Genomic DNA, 22482 nt, shown 5'->3' with positions numbered 1-22482 from the left:
TCTTTCTCTATGTTCCAGGTTCAACTGATCCACTACAACCATGAGCTGTACACAAATTACACAGAAGCTGCTAAAAGCCCCAATGGATTGGTTATAGTGTCCATATTCATGAAGGTAAGTCTACATATGTTTACTAACTGCCTGTCTGCCAGTGTGTAGGCTGTACTCACTCACAAAAATAGATTTTTCTTGACATCTCATGGCTCAGCAGCTGCTACGATGACATTTTGTAATGGGTTATAGCTTGTAAACCAAACAGAGTACTAATATTGCATTGGGCTAGGCACGTAGGTTTTATTTCAACACATATGAAAGATGGCGGCTGGTAAAATGGCGGCTGGTGTGAACAATGTTTGAACATTACACATTGTTTGAACATTACACATTTTTTATGCACTTATTTTTAGCCCACTTTCTGCATCAATTTATGGTGAAAATGTCTGTGTGAAGGTAAACACAGGTGACAAAATTGAATATAAAATCTAATGGAATAGAATGCAGTAAGGCTCACAGGCATTCTTTTTTGCTTTCACTGGCGTGCACGGGGGGGGGGGGGGGTCGCCCTAAAGGTCCTATTGCTGAAAAACACATGCTAAAGTGCCCCCTGGGAGCCAGAATGTGTGTTCAAGCGCCCTCTTGGGAGCCAAAACACGTGCTAAAGTGCCCTCTAGGAGCCAAAACGCTTGCTAAGAGCGTGATCACACTGTGCTTTTGGCCGCGGCCAAAACCGTTTTTTCAGCTAAAGTCTAGTACCTTTAAGTAGTGTGAGCGCACCCGCTCCGCGCTCAACTGGGGCCAGCTGGCCCTCCACGGCCCGCTTGAAAGAGGTGGGCTTTAGCGGAGCCGTTTGCACATGTACGAGCACGAGCGTGCGCAGTAGCGTTATGTCCGCCTGTTCGGACATGTAAATAGAAGGACGGACCATGCGCGGACATTTAACAACAACAACAATGGCGGTGAAAGGTTCATGTTGGTGTGATGCGGAGGTGGAGTGTTTACTGCAGATTTGGTCGGATGAAAATATTCAAAAACAGTCGACAAGACGCACAAAAACTCAGAGGTCTGTGGAAAGATTTGTAAACAAAGCCACACACACGCGATCAATGCGTGTGACGTGTTACGGCTTGATGACATATGGACAGCAAGAAGCATTGGCCGAGGCCCAGGTAGTGTGAGTACAAACGGGACTGGGGCGCGGGGGGGAGAGGGAGGGGGGACAAGTACCCTAAAGTCCGGGTCTCGGTCCGGGAGGACAGTGTGAGTCCGCCCAAAACGTGTGCTAAAGTGCCCTCTAGGAGCCAAAATGTGTGCTAAGATGTGCCATCTAGGAGCCAAAACGCGTGCTAAAGTGCCTTCTTGGGAGCCAAAACATGTGCTGAAGTGCCCTTTAGGAGCCGAAACGCTTGCTAAACTGCCCTCTAGGAGCCAAAACACGTGCTAAAGTGCCCTCTTTGGAGCCAAAACACGTGCTAAAGTGCCCTCTAGGAGCCAAAACGCTTGCTAAAGGGCCCTCTAGGAGCCAAAATGTGTGCTAAAGTGCCCTCTAGGAGCCAAAATGTGTGCTAAGATGTGCCATCTAGGAGCCAAAACGCGTGTTAAAGTGTCTCCTGTTTTGTGTCTTTTGGGGAAGTAACCTCTTTAAATCTGCATGTAGCACCTGTTTACGTCGATGATACATGAATTTGTGTTAATTAATTTATAAACCCTTGGGGCCACATGCATAAACGATGTATACACACAAAAACCATGCGTACCTCTTTCCCCACACATGAACTGCGGTATTTATAAAGAAAGAATGTGCAGTGAGATGTGCGCACCACAAACATACTTCATTCTGTAAAATGTCAAATAGGCATTTAAACTCCATTTTCATAGTCATCTCCCTTTTAAAGGTTGTTTATTGTTCAATTTGAAGCCATTTGTAAAGTCAGTTTCAACAAGAGCTCTACGAATGAAATGCAGAAACATGATGAAGCAGCAGTACCGATGCTACAAATAGCCACAGCCGCGCACAATGACAACGGCACCGTTGGCGAACCTCGCTGCTTACACAGTTCTTTGAAACTGCTTCTTTGCTGTATTTCTTAGTGACAGGTTTAATGGGTGATGGAGCAGGTACTTTCAATACGGAAACAGAGTTAAAGGGTGTTTCTAGGTGCATTTAGGTGCAGGGTTCAACAGTGCACCTGTTCCACATGCATTTGTGACTAAAAATAGATCCGTGTAAACTGTGAAATGTATCCTATAAATTCTTACATTTGATAGTTGGGGAGTTCAGCAGCCAGCTAGCAGCGGCTTCAGAGCAGCCACAGTTCCTTTAATCTCAGCAGAGACCATTTAACTTCTGCCTGCTCACCTGTTCATGCTTCTTCAACTACAGAGCAAGTTTATTTCTTGTTAACATGCATGTGTGTATTTTCCACTTTGTGTTCATAAATTACAGTCACAAGATGTGCAAGCTTAAACCACGAGTGGACAGCCGTTTAGGTTAGGAAAATAACTGTGGATGTAACATTTCTTACAACTGCGAGATTGTAAGATGTTAAAAGATTCTGAGTTTAAATTAACCTTTGACCTTATACACTTCAGTTTAAAGCAAGCCTAAAGATAATTACAATATTGTTAAATAAGTATGATTTGAAAGTAGACATAATTAAAGACCTAGTGTAGTTTGCATTCAAATAAATTAAATCACTTTGCATGTCCTCCTTTATTCCTTTATTAAATACAAACACATTTTTAAATACATTTTCAATGCTCCCCCAAAGTTTTTATGTGATCCTATATGTTTCAACTTAGGAGCTCATGTGCTCCTTAGAAAATCTCCATAATGACATAATTAATGAACAGATGTATGTGCAGCTTTATAAATTTGACAAAAAGAATGCATTCGCATATTTCTGTCTTTGCGCATGCACACAATTATAGTGGTGAATCTATTGGAGTTGTACACATGTGGCCCAGGGACTTTAAAGCTGCAGTAGGTAAAAAGCAAAAAAAAAAAAAAACACCAAAATTTGAATCAGAGTGAGTCAGTCGCTCTGTCTCACTCACTCACTTACTCACTCATCTTCTATGTATTGAAGTGAGGAGCCGTAGTATAAGGCTGCTGATCTCCATGAAGGTCAGGGTGATGGACAGGTCCCAAAACAGAGGACTTTCCCCAGGGGGGCCGGCGTTTTTATCCAAGGCTATGGAAAGAGGCAAGGTGGCAAGGTGCTTTGGGGGGATGACACAAACGCAGAGGAACTGGAATGGAAATGGCAGACCAGATTTTACGCATGTGTCATACCCCTAAAACACCGCCATCTTTGATTGGTGACTCAAAGATGTGCCTCTTTCAACTAGTCTTGCTGTATCCAGGAAGTACTATCCAGCCTTTTTCTAAACCTAACCAAGTCATTTTGTTGACTAAACGAAATTAATCGTTACTGGTCCACTTCCGGTCGCTATTTCATACAAATTGTTATGTATTATTTTTCATCTGATATCCTACAAACCTGTTGATGAGAATAGGTTGTCAAACGTTCTGCAAAATATCGTATGTGTTCTCTGAGATTAGGAGAATAGCCGATAGTATCTCTGAATGAGACAAAGTTGGGAAGTGGATGTGAGCTGCTCTTCATCTGAGGTGGAAAACGAAACTACGGCCGAAACACAGGATACAGCTGCAGCAGCATGCCCACAGAAGAGAGCGTTTATTATTATCAACTGACCACCGAAGCCATGTGGGCATTGAGCTGCTCAGCCCTGTTTTTACAGAGAAAGAAAAGTATAGCTTCAGATGACGCCACACAGCAGTCCAAACTGTTGCCAAGTCAAAATAACTTGAGCCCACCGATCAGCTCTCACCTCCTCCCTATCCGGCGTTAAGATAATGTGAACGAGTTTGCTCCATTCTTGGTAGGGACGGTTTATATGCAAACCTACACGCTTGCATTGTCTACACTCCTCTATACTGCTGCTACAATATTCTGTACTGGGGCCTGTTTCAATTAGTGTTTAAGCACTACATGATAGCTACAACATACAATGCACAAATGGAGCATGTTTTGTAAAATGTAACAGGAGTTAACACTGTGTTCAGGACAGATCAGGCTTAATTAATGGTGGACCCTGGTGCAACACTCACATGGTCACAAACATATTAATTCTATTACAAGACAGGCACAGATGTCATACATATATACTGCAGGGATCAGCACCACTCTTTTGGCGTGCTTACGAATCATAGAAATAAAGATCTTTCCTCATTATAATCATATTTTCTTAGAAGTAAGTAATCCAGCTGATGTCTGCAAATTAAATTTAGGTTAAAAAAATAAATATAGAAGCAAAGCTCAGATCAAATGAACTGGAACGGAAAGTAATAAAAACAATGGGCCTCATTTACAGCAGACATTTTGACAGCATTATTCTTTGGTGTAACTTATAACATTACCTAAGGTCCCTGCTTCTCCTGTTATAACATGTCTGCTGTGAAAAAGCTCAACTCGAGCAGCTAAATGGAATTCAGACATTCAATTCATTATTTACGTCAAAATGTGACAAAATGGGCTTCTGAAGAATAGAATGTCTCCTTTACATATGCAGCATAAAACAGGAGATTTTCACTAACCAGCCAAGTGTCTTTGCCGTTCCTTACGTTTGTCTGATGATTTTGGTTCTGACTGACAGAAGTCTCTCCAGTCACACCTTTTCGTTGTTGTCTTTCTGTAAATCATTCTTCTTTTTTTCCTCTTCACCCTTGGAGGTTTGTCTTGGTCCGCTGCTGGCGGACGCATGATATAAATGACATCAACACGCCCCTCGCTCCATGGGTGACTACACAGGAGAGAGTGTTTTCACACATGAGCCTTCTCTGATATTAAGGAGGTGGCGGGGTCAAGCATGTTGGATGGTCAATGGATTTGTACTTATACACCGCCTTTCTGGTTTTCTAACCTCAAGGCGCTTTTACACAACTTGTCACAGTCACCCATTCACACAGACATTCACAGTGATGGTATCATCTAATCTAATCATTCAAATCACATACACACACCCATGCACAGCAATTTAGGGTTCAGTGTCTTGCCCAAGGACACTTCGACATGCGGACCAGAGAAGTAAGGGATAGAACTGCAGATATTCTGAATGGACAACAGCCAGCTCTACCTTGTCTAGATAATTTTATGTTTCGCAGTTCACGTGGCTTTTACAGATAATTTCAGAATTTGATTAATTCATTGTAATACAGACAAAGATTTTGTTGGGGAAAACTGCTGAAATGGAACAAAAAGTAACACAAGCCATATAAAATGCTTACCCAATCAAATTAAAAGTTGAGAAATAAAAATCTGGCCAAACTCACAACAGGCAGGAAAAACTATTTCTTCAAATAACAAATGCCAGAACTTTAAGTACCACTCGCATGCCAAATGATGACGTTTCTAAGAAGCCTTTCTTCTTCTGAAAATAGCTGAATGTAGCCAAGATATGTAATATCTGTGCCATATCTAACTATAAAGCAAGGAATCTCTGTCTGTATTTCTGTCTGTCTGTCTGTCTGTCTGTAATTCTCATATCTGGAGACCGTTCATCCAATCCACTTCACACTTGGCAGGTGTATTGCTTGGGACCCAAGGGAGTGCGGTGTCGACTGTGAAGTCGATCGGATGAACGGGTTCTCAAGAACACTGCAAGCAGCACTTCTGTGGGCCCAGCATTCGGCCCTCTTTGAACAGGCACTGCACTAGTGCTTATGAATAAAGGAGAAAAAAAAGTCATTATGTAAGTTTGGAATGAGGTAGAATCAAATTATGTAAAATATAGATGCGATGTGGAGTTGATTCTGTACGGTTTTCATTTTGTGAACGTCCATAATCAACTGAACTATATCATGGTTGATTCTGCTTTGTTAGTTTTCTGATCTCAAATACATTTAGGGAATGGAATAGGCTGAATATCTGTGTTTGTATCTCGCAGCCACATATTGGTTTAAAAGAGATCTGTCAGGAGCTAAATTATCCTTCAGCACGAAGGTCCCGGTGCTCCAACCCCTTCACTCTCCTGCTCCCTCTGTGTCTTTACTTTTTCAATGTTCAACTCACGACTCGCAAACAATTAGCAATCCAATTATCCTGCAGAGAGAAACAATGTGCTCCTTGGCTTTGTGTCAGCAGTGGTGGCAGTGCTCCTGTCTCTTTGTTGTGTATGAGAGGTCTCCATCGTGAATGAGAGGCTCGGAGATCAGAGAGGCAGCAGACGTCCTTGGCTCTGTGCAAACATAGGCTGAAAAGTTCAGCTGTTAACTGCTAATTAGCTCCCCAATGTCAGTGGGACCATCATTTAGTCTTGAAGAGACAGAGAAAACGCTGACCTAGGTCATTCCCTCCACAACTCCAACCGGCAGGAGAGTGTGTCGGAGGACGTATGACAGGAGCTGCTTTGGAAGCGGAGTGCTGCAGGAGTGGTTGGAGTATACGTCAGCCTGAGGACAGGGCCCTGAGACAGCAACTCTGCTCTGCTGTTAGGCTTAGCTGCCAAAGAAAAAAAATCTAATATAAGGATACTATTCTTGCTGTACAACTGTTGCCATTTATAAATAAATATATGTATTGCATCTTAGGAGCAATAAATATAGGTATTGCATCATATAATAATATCGTACTTCCGAGAACTTTTAAAAGCTGCATTTCAGAAGCTGTATAGATCATCTTTTCCATCAGTCTAAAGGCCTTTTCAGACCAAGGACGTAGCAAAAAGAACAAAACAAAAATACTGAATGTTTGTTGAGGGTTAGACACATTTAAACCTTTCACACCAAGGCCACCATGAATATTCATGTTCCGTGCATTCCAACGGAAATTAAAGTCTCACACAATAATTTATTCATCGTTGTGTTTACTATCATAAACCCACACTCGACTCTACACGCTGCAATGTGCAATGCTGAGGGCTCTTCAAATGTCCAAAACTCATACCTGAACCGAAAAAGACTTAACCCGGGAACAGATTCCCCAGTTAACGTTCATTTACAAGCTGTCAAAACTTTGTGTCTCACTAATGTAAAGTTAGCAGCCTTCTCCCTTGGGTCTGGCTGTGATGCATATAATCCATCCTCCTCGCCAAGAAAGTTGGTAAAATAATTCATGGTTTTCTGTTATTCATCTCTCGCTGATTGAAACAGCAGCTAATCCACTCATTATCCCATCTTAAAAGTCCACTTGAGGAGCATTTCCACTATGGTCGAATACCCGGAATGAGGCGGGTCTATCTCGCCAAAACACCCCTAATTTGCATGTAAGTCGCTCTAGTGGCCGTTTTTTGGACCTGTTCCCTCTCTCTTTCTCCCATTTACATAAACTAACACATACACACACACACACAAACACACACACACACACACACACACACACACACACACACACACACACACCGTACTGCAAGCGGGTTGTCAGCCTGTCCGTCAAGATACACTTTTACAGAGTCTAAAGTTTAGTGTTTTCATTCAAGTTACTTGACATAAGTTGACGTTGTAAATCATACAGGCCACCTTAAATCAAACTACAGCTATTTTGTATTTATCACTTTGAGAAAGAGCGTGCCCCGCTGTATCACTGATCAGCTGATCACTGGTGATCTAAACCCATTCAGAGTGATACGTCACCTCCGGAGTCTCCTAAATCCCTCTGCTGCCTTTTTTTGTAATGGAAACAGGGTGAGTGAACGGCCATTTGAAAAGGGCGTGCCCCTCCACATTTTACCCTAATGGAAACATGCTTTTGAGGTCACAGTGACAAACAAGTCTCAGTAGAAGTCATATTAATAATTTTAGATGCAAAAAAACTGCAACACTGTTTGCCCTTTTGAACTATAATGATCACTTGCTTGCTACGTTAGCAGTGCTATATTGTTATGTGCTATAACCGGTGCTCTGTCTGACCTCTGCTCTCTAACCCTTCACCTCCTGAGCAGGGCATTCGTTCACAGTGTTTTGGTGCGGCAGATTCACTTTGCTCGCAGTTGCTGTTGGACACATCACGTTGTGTAGAAAAAATACTGTGTGATCGCAACAAGCCAGTTCACCTGCTATAGCAGCTATAGTACTTCCCCAGATGCTGTATTTACGTTTGTTGTCTTTAAAATATTTATTTCTAATATAGCGGACACTTTATTGCAGGACCAAATCTATCGATCTTTATTTTGTTGTGTGACGGTATGAACAGAATTCATTGGCGTTGAAGAAAATGGTGTGAGCAAAAGTCATTATTTTATTGGTTGGCTTGTTTTTATCCACAGAAATCAAAACATCTGCGGAAATTAAAAAATAAGAAACAGCAAATGATTTGCATGTGGTATGAAAAGGCTTTAACCAGAAACAGATAAAGGATTAATTCAGCCAATTGAGATGATACCTTTGCTCTGTTTTCCCAAATTAAATTTAATATCGTCAGTAGAAGAGGCAAGTCTTTCTTCCAACTTGGTCCCATCAATTTGAAGTAGTGTTTGGGGTCAACAAGATTCAACCATTGAAAGCGTCTTTCATTATACCAAAAAGGGTTCCCAGCCATTTTACTGCACTATGTTGATCCCTTTTAGTTAAGCTTTGTATAAATACTCTAGCACGACATCCTCTAAAATACATTGCAGCTGTGCTAATTCAGAAGTAATGAGGTCCAGGGAAGACAATTTTGTTAATGGCCACATGTCAAAAGAGGTTAAAAAATCACTCCCCAAACACACCTGCACTCTCCTACTACCCACTCACACACATGCACACGCACACACACAACTGTTTTCTGCTTATGTGTCTCCTTCCATCCTGAGCGGGTTCCACCTGATCAGACTCTTCAGTAGTAGCACCAAGCAGACAGCTTTTCTCACTTTTCAGTGAGTCATACTTTCTGAGGCGTTGTTATATTTCCAATGCCATTGCTGTGACTCAGAATACCAGGATGATCCCCCATTCTGGGCATGGAGTCGTGAGACACCATTAAGGACAGCAGTGGGTGATCGCAGCTATATGTGGGAACCACTGTGGAAACCACACGCACAATTGAAAGACACTGCATTAGGGATTTTACAGTGAATGCAAGGCCATTTCACTTATTTGAATATCTATTGGTATAACCTCAAGAAATATGTCAGTCTTCAAGATGTGTCTTGTGATTATCCTGTGATAAGGACACTGTGGTGCTAAATCTTTACTGCTCTCACACTTAATGTGCGAACATTCCTAGAATAAAAGGACCAGAATGACTGAATGCCCTCAGTTACTTTTCTGGGAAAACAACAGAAAAAAAGAGACAGAAAGGAGGCAAACAAGTGAGCAGCGTGAGTGGCTGGTGAAGACATAATGCCTGCCTGAAGAGCAAAGGGAACAGGTCAAAGACTAAGTAATTTCAGTTGCAGGGCGGGGGAGGACGAGCACATCACTTTTTAATCACTTCGCCCAAAGACATCTCGACAATTAGAGTTGTGAAGTCCACTGAGCGTGAGTGAGAGATAGATGGAGTGGAGAGGAAAGCAGAGAGGAGTCAAATACATGCTTCCTTCAGGAATTAGCAAGCATGTCTCAGCATTGGGAGTGAGAAGTACTGAACAATGAAGTCGGTCAAGCAGAGTTCAGGTCTTTTCGGACTAAATGCAAATAATTTGTGTGAATAAACCGCAAATTGGAGCCCAGCTAGCTCTGTGAACCTATCCACACAGAATCCAAAACTTAGCATTTTTATTAATTCCTATTTTGCAGTGCAAGGTTTTGGCTGGACCCAGGGGGGCGCAGCCCCATAAACCTCTAACTGACTGAGACCAAGCTTAATTGGCGTGCACATCTGATAGTGTTAGACTTACTATAATTTATTTTTAAGTTAAGCTAAAGCATTTTGACATTAATTGTAACAGTAATCATATGCCTCTTAGTATGAACACATATGTTTTATAAGTATTGCAATTCCCATTTTTTGTTAGCATTGAGCTAACAGACTTGGGTTTTATTGTAAATCAGTAAACATTACAATTTTGAACAGTGACAGCTAATGGACTAAGTAACAATTTTTTGCCACATGGTTGTAGCAGTTATGCTTGCTATGCTAGGAAATATTTAGGTATTATGCTATTTTACTGTGTATATCAGGACACTATGGGGGAGCATACCTATGTTCCCCGCTTTTTGTTCCCCAGTCTGTTACTTTTTCCACAAATAGTGCAGAATTCCATGGAAATAGGCCTATGGAGACCGTAACACTACCTACTAACTCTAACCCTAAGAAAATGCTGAATGAAATCAGCGAAGGCAGAGACTTATGCGACCGGGAACATAGGGATGACCCCATGTTTTGGCTAGCTACACGCAGCATTCATAATTGTCATGGGGTGCAACCCAGGTTTGTTTAACAAAGTAGTCTAATATTAATACATTGTTGAAAATAACATGATGACATTGTTGTATTCATACATTAAATCATTTTTACATGTAACGGTATATTCTTCTTCAGTACACATTACACAACTAACCAATAATTACCATTACAGACACCTACACTTACTATCACTGTAACAATTTTGCTACAGTGAAGTACACTGGCCACACAGTAGTACAGGGTCCAGCTATTTTCTAGGTTTCAACCTAGTCTTGTTTTTTTCCCCCAGCAGCTGAATCCATATCTGTGGACTTGAGATGCTGATAAAGACAAGCCAACCTATGGAATAATAACTCACACAATCGAAATATTTCCTCGGACATCAATGTCATAATTCAGTTTATGCTTCACACTACAATGTGGATATTGATGTCTGATCCATTTGCTCTCACAACAAAGTGCCCAAAAGGTCAAAGTGTGGCCTGCAACTGACATGATCAGGCTTGTTTTTAGCTGGGCCTCCCCATCGGGCTCCAACAGTTTCAGAGGCGGCTCAGTGAATAGAAGTGGAAAAAATGTATCTTTAGTTATCAAAAGAAGAAGAAGAACATAGTTAATGCGATGCAGTTTCAGTAGATTTTCACTCAGGTCTGCCGTCTTTGAAAAAGATCACAGAGTTGTCATGGTGGCGAGGTTTGACAAGAAATGTTGCTATGCTAAATTTGACCTTGCCAAGTATCCTAGGAATCACACCCCTATTGGAAGATTCAACACACAATGTTAACATTCAGGGCCTTTATGCAGTGAAGTGGAAAGTAAGGGTATGGAGGTGAGGGTGGTGGATGGGATTAGCATGCTGAGACTATGCCCCTAGTCATTTACTTGACCTAGCCACAATCTTACCCCAATCAGAATCTCACCAGTCCAGCGCTTGTGTGATTGAATACAGCTGGTTTGCATCAGCTAGTCTTAGTATAATATTCTGGGTGAACCCAGGCTACAAAGTAATTTCTATCATCAATAAATGTGAATATTTTTGTTGTTTGTCGTCAGCAGCATGGGTTTCTAGGGCAACTAATGGAAAATCCACACAATAAAGAGCTCCCAACCAATTACACCATAGAGCAGCTTGTATGCTACAGTACTGTAAGGCTCCTTCCATTGTCACTAACCCCTTTTCACCAATTAGCTGCACATTTACTGTAGATGCGTGCTCTGTAACAGCCTTGGTGTCCTAATACCCCACAGGGCTCTTGGAGAGAACTCTCATCTTAATGTGTATCTGCTGTTCATTCAAGCATCCACTGTTGAGGGGAACTGTAAAACAAGTGTACAAGTGGCTACAAGCTAAGCATGCAGCAAACCATTTGTACATCGGTGAGCCAGATGGCTGGTTCCAATAAGAGTCACTGTGGAGTTAGTTTAGTTATTTACTCCTCTCCATAAACACGCTCTTATCAATTAACATCAACACTTATGGGTAGGTTTTGGCCATATGATTTACATCAATATTATAATAGGCAGCATCTCCATTTCCCTAAATGTATATTTGGAAATTAATAGTATGTAAATGGTATTTCTAGGAGCCAGAGTTGAATAAAAAGAAATAAAAAGGGATTGTCACAATTCAGGTTGTTGACAACATGGAAGAGGACCCAAATGCAAGTAGAATACATATCCTTGACAGATCGCTGGTCAAAAAATAGGCTCAAGGCAGTCCAAAAAGTCAAAAAAGGGAGATAGGGGTGAGGCAGGAACCATGTCACAGACAAGTTTTCAGACAGGTAACTGTCAGGCAGGAACCGCTTCCAGAGAACAGGCAGGAACAGGGAACAGCTGGACTATGGTGGCAATATGGCAACATTGACAATCAGGTAGGGGGGAGAGATAAAGTAGCTGGTTACTATCATAGACTGTAAAATATGGACATAACCAAAATAAAGCTCTAAGTGCGTTGCTCCCGGTGGATCCAGCTGTCGACATCTTGGCAGTGTCTGACTCCACCTGCTCCCATTAGATCCAAAAATGGGCAAAGAGGTCAAGCGTCTAAACCGACTAATGAAAATTACACCACCCAAAACTGGCAGTCAGTCTGACCGACAGTGAGACATCGCCAATTGAAATGCTAGATTAGCTTCATTAAGAACGCTACAAAACAACATAAGCACAGCAGAAATGTCAGATAGGTCAGACCATCGTGGTTAAAAAATATATATCTTAAACCGATTGACTGAAAGTGGTTGTTGTTGGTTCGGTCTGTAGAAACAAAAATCTTGTTTGTACCAGGCTGTAAACATGTTTAATTCTGCTGTAAAGTTTGGCATTTTAACATGGGGCTCTATGGAGATTAACTTTCTTCGGATCCACCCTCAAATGGCCATTCAAGGAATGCAGTTTTTGGCACTAATATGTTGACTTCATTTTTCAGCACGTTAGGTTTATTCTTGGTTTCCAAACTATGGGTTGAATTGGTAAACACGAGATAAGCATGGACTAGGGCAAAGAAAGGGAGGCAGGCCAGGTGTCTAAATGACATGGAAGATGTCACTGGAGTTGTTTCATGACTCAAGCTGTTTTGGCAAACCATTCAGTAAAAAAGGCATTGTAGTCATCATTGATGGTATCCTATTTTTTTAGATGTATATTCAATATGCAGTTGTAAATTTGTGTGGTGGTAGGAAAGAGCAAAATAAAGGGGAAGAATACAGAGAGATGGAATGACAGAATTGAATAAAACTTGCCATTATCAAGTAATGTTAGGACAAGAATACCATGTGTTTGCTATCTAAGAAGATGTATTCTTTTTTTTCATGGCAGCACTGTGTGTCTTTGAGCTGTTTTTTATGGTATCTTCAAACAGTGGGAGCCTTTGTTTTCCAGAAGGCAAAGCAGCAGTGCAAGAGAGTGTAAGAGCGTCTGACTGTGCAAAATACATCAGTGGATTTAGACATTTCAGAGGCATTAAGGTGATAGATTATATAAATACACTTACATTATCCTTTAAAGTACTAAACTGAGTTCAGTTTAGTTTTTTTGTATTTTAGAAGACCAGATCAGTGTTTTAAAATGTAACCTCACTGTTTTTCCATCTCTTTCTCTTTTTTAATTCAGATTGCTGAGACATCGAACTCATTCCTGAATCGAATGCTGAACAGAGACACCATCACAAGAATAACATATAAAAGTAAGTGTTCGTGTGCAGTAATCTTAATGTCTCAACATATGTGTACTATTTAAGCTTGAAACACAGACTAACATTCCCTAAGCCTCTTCAGTTAGGCCACTGTTGCAAGACCTGTTAAGCTTTATGTTTTCCCATGACATTTCCGTGTTAGATCACAGGATCATATTGGCATAATGTGTTCCGGTGCAGAGTTTCATGGACGAACCTTCTTTCCATCATGGTTGAACCATGTACCAGTCCCAGATATTTTGGAAGAGCAAACGTTGTCATGTCTGGATTAATAACATCAACACACAGCCCCATGAATTTCCCTGCCTTCAGAAAGTAACATTACGTCTGGATGACTGGCGGTAGGAATGATATGACCAAAATCTCATATCACGATAAAGTTCATTTCATATCCCCATAACGGTTTATATCTCGATAAATATATATATATATATATTTTTATTTTTTTTATTAATGTATTAAAATACATTTTCCCTGTACATTCTTGGACTATTTATTATTTTTAATTGCACTGTGAATGTAATAAACCCTCTCCTTCTGGACGACGAGCGCCTGACAGGGCAGCGGCGTGTACATGTGAGTCCACCATTACTGAGTGATGTGATTTCTGATACGAGAATCTTAAAATTTTCAAAAAAGTATTTGTTGTGGGGCGGCCGGAGGCTGAGTGGTTAGAGCAGTCGCCCCATGTAAAGAGGATGAAGGTCCTTGAGGTCCATTTCCTGTCTTTCCAATGTAATAATGGCTTGGAAAACTGTTTCACTGAAACACTGCGGCCTGTGTCAGAGTCACACACGCGTGTGTCTGATGTGTGTAGACTGGTCTGTGTGTGTGTTACAGTTGTTTTCTGTTTAATTAACCAAGAGAGAAAAATGGCCGCCTGTAATAACGCTCGGAGTGTCTTCGGCTCACTTCATGTTCACACGCCCCTCAGCCTGTAAATTGCATGATTTATGATGGCGGGATATAAATGATAGAGCAAAATATAAAACGCTAGAACTTTCTTCTATCGCCATATGATACATACTGTCATATCGCACAGCCCTAACTGGAGGTAAAGATTTCACTGCGATTCAATTGCAATAAAAAGAAAAAATGTATGCTGAACTAACATCATTATGACGATATGTAAAAAGTCTGAATTCCTACTTTGTTAGGTCCACCTGCAAGACGACAAGCAAACATTTTAAAAAATGTTTGTTTTCTGAATGGAGTTTGGATCGGTGGTGGCCAGTGGAGTCGCTTTCCCTTTGGCTTACCTTTTCAGGCCCAGCAGCTGTGTCCATCTCTTTTATACTATGTACAGTTAGAGCAGAGAACAGTGTGCTTCGACATGTGGAAAAAGCTTGACGGGCCAGCTGCGCCTAGTTATGGTTGCTAAGCTTTCATTGGACAACTGCTGTTGGGGGGAGGGGATTAACAAAAGGTCAACTCTTCCTAAAGCTTTATTTTATTTCAAAGTGCTAATTGAAGGGATGCTGCAGGACAGAACTATTGAGATGCCGGCAAGGGAACTCTTCATAGTTTGAGGAGGCTGCTGGTAAAGCAGGAGTCGACAGCTGCTCTCCAGAGGTTTCCCTCTGTCAGTCTGCCGTACTGGAGCGGCAGCATCCGCACAGAGATCGCCTCAGGCTAGCTTGAAAAAAGAGACAAATAATTGGGTTAATGGGGGGTGTAGTGAGCGCCTAGATAAACACACTGACCCCTTGTGGCTGGGAGGAGTCTCTGAGGTACCGGGGCACAGTAGGAGTCAGGGCGGGGTGCAGGCTGGGGATGGCTTGGGGGGTGCCTTTGGGTCCAGCTGGAGAGCTGGAGAGGAGCATGGATTCTGACAGCTATCAAAACTCCCTCAGATACACTGTCTCTCACATGCTGACTCACATGCACACACGATCACACACCACCCCCTCATTCTTATCAGTCTTTAGGCATATTCTGCTGCCAGTAGCCGCCAGCTTTTTTTTAAAGCACATATGTACAACCGTGCTAACACAGACACATTCAAACCATCCAAAGAGAATTATTTACTTCATTCACATGATCAAATATCAGCAACAGAGCTCCTATTAACATGCATAGAGGACCAGAGATTTTTTTTTTCTCAAATCAAGCCGATCATGCTTATTACTTCTCTTTTTTGTCTTCTTCTTTTGATTCATACTGTTTACAAGATGCAGTATTTAGTAGTGATGCAAAGCACAGTTGAATTAGCAAGCTGCAGTGGTCCACCACAGTGACCTCGTTACAATAGGCTGTCCATTTGTCAACACCCCCAACAGATGACAAGTTACTGAGAGTGTGTTACTGGAGTGTGAAGAGGAAGAGAGCTGCAGTCTGTCTAATTAGCGCCCTGACGGTGGAGACAGTTTGAATAAAAGAGGTTTTGTGCTGCAACACCAACAGCCTGTCATTCACAGAACACTAAATGAAATGTGAATAAGAAGTGAGAAAATGTGTGTTCACAGCCAGCACACTCAGCTCAGGATGTACTATGGTGTTTTCCATTAGCAAAAGTTGTGGATAGTAGCTGCATCTTTTTTTTTCATACTACCTCAGTCAAGGTTCAGCTGACCTTATACGAAAGTGGAGTTTAGTGTGTGTTGTGAGGTTCAACTCATGTCTGTGTAGGAGACGAGAGCGAGAGAGGTGGTTTTTTTTACTGCTGATTAAAGCTTACCTTGCACAGCAGCCAAAATCTTGCGACAAAAAAAAGATCAAGCAAGAGCCAGGTGCACATGTCACACAGACGTCCATCTTGTCAGGCTCCAAGTTCTATGTTTGTGTTTTCCTATCTATATTCTGAGGGTTTTTACAGAGGGATTTCTTCTCATATCATTCTGAGCCTGATCTATACATCATCGTTATTCATAAAGGCATGGCAAAAATAGGATTTTTTTTCAAGGCTGTATTTTCTGATTTTTGGAGTGATAAAAAGAGATATCTGTAAAGCCCATGACTCTAATATGTCAACAAAATGAAAAAAATAATTTGGAACCTGACTTTATATTTTCACCATTCTGGAAATGTATGAAAATGACCATGTTATTTATGTTCCATTCAATTCAATTCAATTTTATTTATAGTGCCAAATCATAACAAAAGTTATCTCAGGACACTTTATAAACTAGGTAAAGACCACACTCTATGACTTATTTATGATAAACATAGACCAAACAATTCCCCCGTAGAGTACGGTGGCAACGAAAACCTTCCCTATTACAGGCAGGAACATCAGACAGACCCAGCTCTGTGGAGAACAAACGTCTGTCTTGTCCGGTTGGGGAGGAAGGAAAGGAGACAGAAAGAGAGAAAAGACGGACAGAGAGAGACAAAGACAGACACAAAGACAGAGACAGACACACTTCCAGTAACTATAATAATATCTATAGTAATTTGAAAATGACTTATATGTTATGGCAGTTAATATACTAGAATAGTAGAAACAAGCACAGCTAAGGTTATAAATTATAATAGTAGCAGGAAGCGTCATGCAGGACCATGGCGGCAGGCACCACCACGATCAGCAGAGACCTGCGAGACGACAAAGCACAAACAACTCCGGGGAAGAAGTTGAATTAGTAACATGCATTGACGAGACATGAATGATACAGAAAGAGAGGAGAGAAACTCAGATTATCTGGAAAAGTGTTATCCCCTGGCAGACTAGGCCTATAGCAGCATAATTGAGCAGAACAAAATCAGCTTAAAAATAACAACATTGCTAAGGGCTCGTAAGCCCTAGCTGTAAGCTTTATCAAAAAGGAAGTTAAGTTTACTCTTATATATGGGGGACAGTGTCTGTCTCTCGAACAACACTTGGGAGTTGGTTCCACAGGAGAGTAGCTTGGTAGCTGAAGGCGTTGCCTCCCATTCTACTTTTGGAGACTCTAGGAACGACAAGTAGCCCTGCATTCTCAGAGCGCAGTGATCTAGTCGGGTAATACGGTACTATGAGCTCTCTAAGATACGATGGAGCCTGACCAAGAAGAGCTTTATAGGTAAGGAGAAGGATCTTAAATTATATTCTAGATTTTACAGGTAGCCAGTGCAGAGAAGCTAATACAGGAGAAATATGTTCTCTTCGATTTGTTTTAGTTAGTACACGAGATGCAGCATTTTGGACCAACTGGAGACTCTTAACAGACTTATTGGAGCAGCCTGATAATAAGGAGTTGCAGTAGTCTAGCTTAGAAGTAACAAATGCATGGACTAGTTTTTCTGCATCTTTCTGAGACACAATGTTCCTAATTTTCGCAATATTACGCAGGTGAAAATATGCAGTCCTTGTCGTAAATTTTATGTGAGAATCGAAGGACATATCCTGATCAAAAACAACCCCCAGATTCCTTACTGTGGTGCTGGAGGACAACACAACATCATCCAGAGTAACAATGTCTTTAGCTTTAGAGTTTCGGAGGCCTTTGGGGCCAAGTACAATGACTTCAGTTTTATCTGAGTTTAACATCAGAAAATTGCAGGTCATCCAGCTTTTTATTTCCTTAATGCACATTTGAAGTTTATCTTACTGATGGGTTTCATCTGGTTTGATCGACAAATATAAGTGTGTATCATCATCATAACAATGAAAGTTTATGGAGTGCTTCCTTATAATATTTCCTTAGGGAAGCATATATAAGGTGAATAGAATCGGTCCAAGGACAGAACTCTGTGGGGCTCCATGACTAACTTTAGTGTGAATGGAGGATTTGTCATTAACATGTACAAACTGTGATCTATCTGATAAATATGACTTAAACCAGCTCAGTGCGGTTCCTTTAATGCCAATTAGATGCTCCAGTCTCTGTAGCAGGATGTGATGGTCAATAGTGTCGAAGGCAGCACTAAGATCTAGTAAAAGTAAAGAGACAAGTCCTTTGTCTGAAGCTATAAGAAGGTCGTTAGTAATTTTTACCAGTGCTGTCTCAGTGCTATAATTCATTCTAAATCCTGAATGGAAGTCCTCAAATAACTCATTATTATGTAAAAAGTCACACAGCTGATTGGTGACTAATTTCTCGAGGATCTTAGAGAGAAAAGGAAGGTTAGATATAGGTCTATAGTTGGCTAGTACCTCTGGATCAAGACTGGGCTTTTTAAGAAAAGCTTTAATTACAGCTACTTTAAAAGACTGTGGTACATAACCTGCTGATAAAGACATGTTAATCATATCTAGTACAGGAATGCTAACTATAGGTAACACTTCTTTAAGTAACCTAGTTGGGATAGAGTCTAGGAGACAAGTAGAGGGCTTTGATGCTGAAATAGTACATGTTAATGTGTAAAGGTCGACTGTAGAAAAGCAGTCCAAGAACATATCTGGTCATACAGTTGGTTCCTGGGTTTGAAGAAAAATCTATGCCAAGCGAGATGATTTTGTCTCTAATAGTTATAATTTTGTCATTAAAGAAGGTCATGAAGTCGCTACTACTGAGGGTTATAGGAATACATGGTTCAATAGAGCTGTGGCTCTCTGTCAGCCTGGCTACAGTGCTGAAAAGAAATCTAGGATTGTTCTTATTCTCCTCTATTAAAGATGAGTAATAGACTGCTCTGGCATTACGGAGGGCCTTCCTATATGTTTTTTGACTTTCATGCCAAGCTAAGCGAGATTCCTCCAATTTAGTAGAGCGCCATTTACTTTCTAATTTTCGCGATACTTGTTTTAATTCACAGGTTTGTGTTATACCACGGAGCTTACTTCCTCTGTTTCATTATCTTCTTTTTTAATGGAGCAACAGAATCAAGGGTTGTTCGTAGTGAGCCTGCAACACTGTCAACAAGGTGATCAATTTCAGAGAAACTAACGTTAGTGCAGGAGTCTTGAATATTAGGTTAAGGCATTAAATTAAATGCAGATGGAATCGATTCCTTAAATTTAGTTATAGCACTATCAGATAAACATCTAGTGTAGAAACTTTTGCCTAGAGGTGAGTAGTCCTGTAATATAAATTCAAAAGTTATTAAATAATGGTCTGATAAAATTCAATTCAATTCAATTCGATTTTATTTATAGTGTCAAATCATAACAAAAGTTATCTCAGGACACTTTACAGAGTAGGTAAAGACCACACTCAATGACTTATTTATGATTTACATAGACCCAACAATTCCTCTGTAGAGTACAGTAGCAACGAAAACCTTCCCTATAACAGACAGGAACGTCAGACAGACCCAGCTCTGTGGAGGACGGCCATCTGTCTTGACCGGTTGGGGAGGAAGAAAAGGAGAGAGAAAGAGAGAAAAGACACACAGATGGACAGAGAGAGACAGACAGACACACTTCCAGAGATGCAAGCAAAGCCTAACAGTAACTATAATATTTATAGTAATGTGAATATAACGTATATGTTAAGGCAATTAATACAACAGAATAGTTGAAACAAGCACAGCTAAGGTGACAGAATATGAAAATGATAATAATTATGGTGGCAAACATGATCAATGATGAGTAGTGGCAATAGCAGCTACGATACAGCTACAAATTTTATAGAAAATGTGTCATAAATCAGGAGAAATACGGATGAATTGGGAGAGAGTAGTGAAAAACAGGATAAGTGGTGACAATATAAGAAAAGTAGTGTTTGTTGCTAGGTAACAGGCATAACAATTGATAACTGATGCTAGATTGAGTATTTAGGGTTTCCTAACTTGAGATAAGACAGGATGAGCGTTAGATAATAAAGGATTCCAAAAGTTAGTGTGCTGCTGTACTGACAAATTTAAAAAAAATACTATCTTAGACTCTTCCTGTTTCTGAAATTAAGACAGGAAGTTTTTGTACGACGACCCCAGAACCCCAAATGTGTCCCAAGATGCATCTGAGGGGTCCCAAGTGATTAGAGAAAGAACTTTAAAGGTTTTCTTTATTTTCTTTATACTTGTGAAATCTGAGAAAATGTACTCTTAGATTGAAGATAAATCTTTAGGTAATGGGATCACTAATACAATTTGTTCTTTTTCTTATTTGTTTTTCGTAACTTTGGTACAAATTGAAATTACAGTAGAGTGTCTTGTTTTTGTCTTCTGTGTTTCTTTCTACAGATGATGCGTATCTCCTGACCAACCTGAACATAGAGGAGATTTACCCGGAGACAATTAGTTTCATCACGTATGATGGATCGATGACCATCCCTCCATGCTTCGAGACCGCCACATGGCTCCTGATGAACAAGCCGGTGTACCTCACACGCATGCAGGTGAAACACAGCTCATACACTTCCCTGGGGATTGTCCATCTCAGCAGAGCACCTTCTCTCTAACTATTGTTTTGCCTGTGAAACACATCAGCGCAGCACTGAGGCTTTTAATCCAACACTCTAATGCTCCATACAGTCCCACCTGGAAACTAATGCAGGGGATCCAAATGCCTGGCTCACATTATCATGAACATATAACTAATTTCTCTACCCTGTCCCTTTCTCTGTCTTCATCAAAGATGCACTCCTTGCGCCTGCTGAGCCAGAACCAGCCGTCTCAGATCTTCCTGAGCATGAGTGACAACGTTCGTCCTGTGCAGCCGCTGAACAACCGCTGCATCCGCACCAATATCAACTTCAGCATGCAGGGCAAAGACTGCCCCAACAACAGGGCTCAGAAGCTCCAATACCGAGGTAGAAATGATAACTTAATCCACTTTGCTGCCACGTTATTGCCCCCTTCTCCATCTCTGACATTTCTACTTTCATATTAACTTAATTTCATGTAGAAATTATATCTTCAATCTAATTTTGCAGGCACATCTGTGTTTCCAGTGAGGAACACAATATTGCTCATAATATTAGCATCCTTAAAAGTTTTCTCATTTTACTTTAAACACTTTTCTCTGTGTAACTTTCAGAAATCTCCTCTTGTTAGCAACACTGGTGGCCGTCAAGTGAACTACAGTCAGCATCCTGTTTGCTAGTCACTCCTTTAGCCAACGCCACGGCGCAACCCGTAGCAGATTCATGCCAGCTGGCCAACCTTAGCTTAGCTTACAGTAAACTAACAAGCTAAATTAAGTCAGCTAGCTGTAACTCAACATTAGCCATCTTAAACTACCCTATATTTCATTTATGTCAGTGTTTTCTTGGGGTCATCCCTATGTTCCCCAGTCACATAAGCCCCTGCCTTCATTGATTTAATTCAGCATTTTGTTAGGGTTAGGGGTTATGGTTATGGTTAGGGTTAGGGGGTAGTGTTAGGGTCTACTTAGGCATATTTGCCATGGAATTTGGCACTGATTTTGAAAAAAATAACAGACCGGGGAACATAGGACCTTTTCTGTGACAAGCAGGGAACATCCAATTCCCCAGTCCCATAGAAAGCGGGGAACATAGGACCCGGGAAACATAGGTACGCTCTCGTTTTCTCTAGGATTTTTATCCTATATCTTATACCTTTGCTGTACCACCAAAGTCCCCACATGCTGCAGTCCTCTCAAATGTCATGCACTTAGCATGACAGTCACTGTTTTTGGTCTTTGGTCAGGCATTCCCACCACACATTCTCACGTGGAAAAGTAATTTATTATATGCTGCAGCGCAGTAGCGCCGCTCTCACTATGGCACCGGCAGGACTCAAGCTCTTTTCCTCTAGAGCTCTCGGTTGAGCTGCCACTTACCAGCAGCCAGCCAATCTGGGCAGTGATGACGGGAGAATGCCACTCTTGCCTGTCTTCGAAACTTGAGAGACCTGTGCTGTTCCTCCACTACACACACTCTGCAGAGTCTTATTCCAAACCAGATCGGCAAACTAGTTGCTGCAGTTACACAGGACAGCCACCAACCTTAGGTTTGTGTCCAATGTATAAACTCACAATTATACGCCCTGTGAACTTTAGACAAACTGACAAGAGAGAGTTTATGGTCAGTTAGCATGACAAATTATTACTCACCAAACTCTCATCTTCAGGGTAAATATTGCTCCAGAATGCCTCTGATGTCATTTGTTTTGGATTAGATT

The 22482-nt window shown here is 41.1% G+C and overlaps 1 protein-coding gene across 1 annotated transcript in view; it reads left to right on the top strand.

Moving 5' to 3' along the window:
- Positions 1 to 22482, top strand: part of ca10a (carbonic anhydrase Xa) — a gene marked incomplete at its 5' end in the record, with an annotated part of 322140 nt that overhangs the window by 297237 nt on the left and 2421 nt on the right. The window contains 4 exons of the mRNA XM_083932762.1: positions 19 to 114; positions 13458 to 13530; positions 20581 to 20735; positions 20975 to 21149. Of these exons, the coding sequence (XP_083788888.1) occupies positions 19 to 114; positions 13458 to 13530; positions 20581 to 20735; positions 20975 to 21149 (499 nt within the window). The remainder of the gene's footprint in view (positions 1 to 18; positions 115 to 13457; positions 13531 to 20580; positions 20736 to 20974; positions 21150 to 22482) is intronic.

This window comes from Echiichthys vipera, assembly GCF_963691815.1.
Source record: "Echiichthys vipera genome assembly, chromosome: 18".
Taxonomy (NCBI): Eukaryota; Metazoa; Chordata; class Actinopteri; order Perciformes; family Trachinidae; genus Echiichthys; species Echiichthys vipera.
The sequence above is the reverse complement of the archived record's forward strand: the minus strand, read 5'-3'. Positions and strand labels throughout refer to the sequence as shown.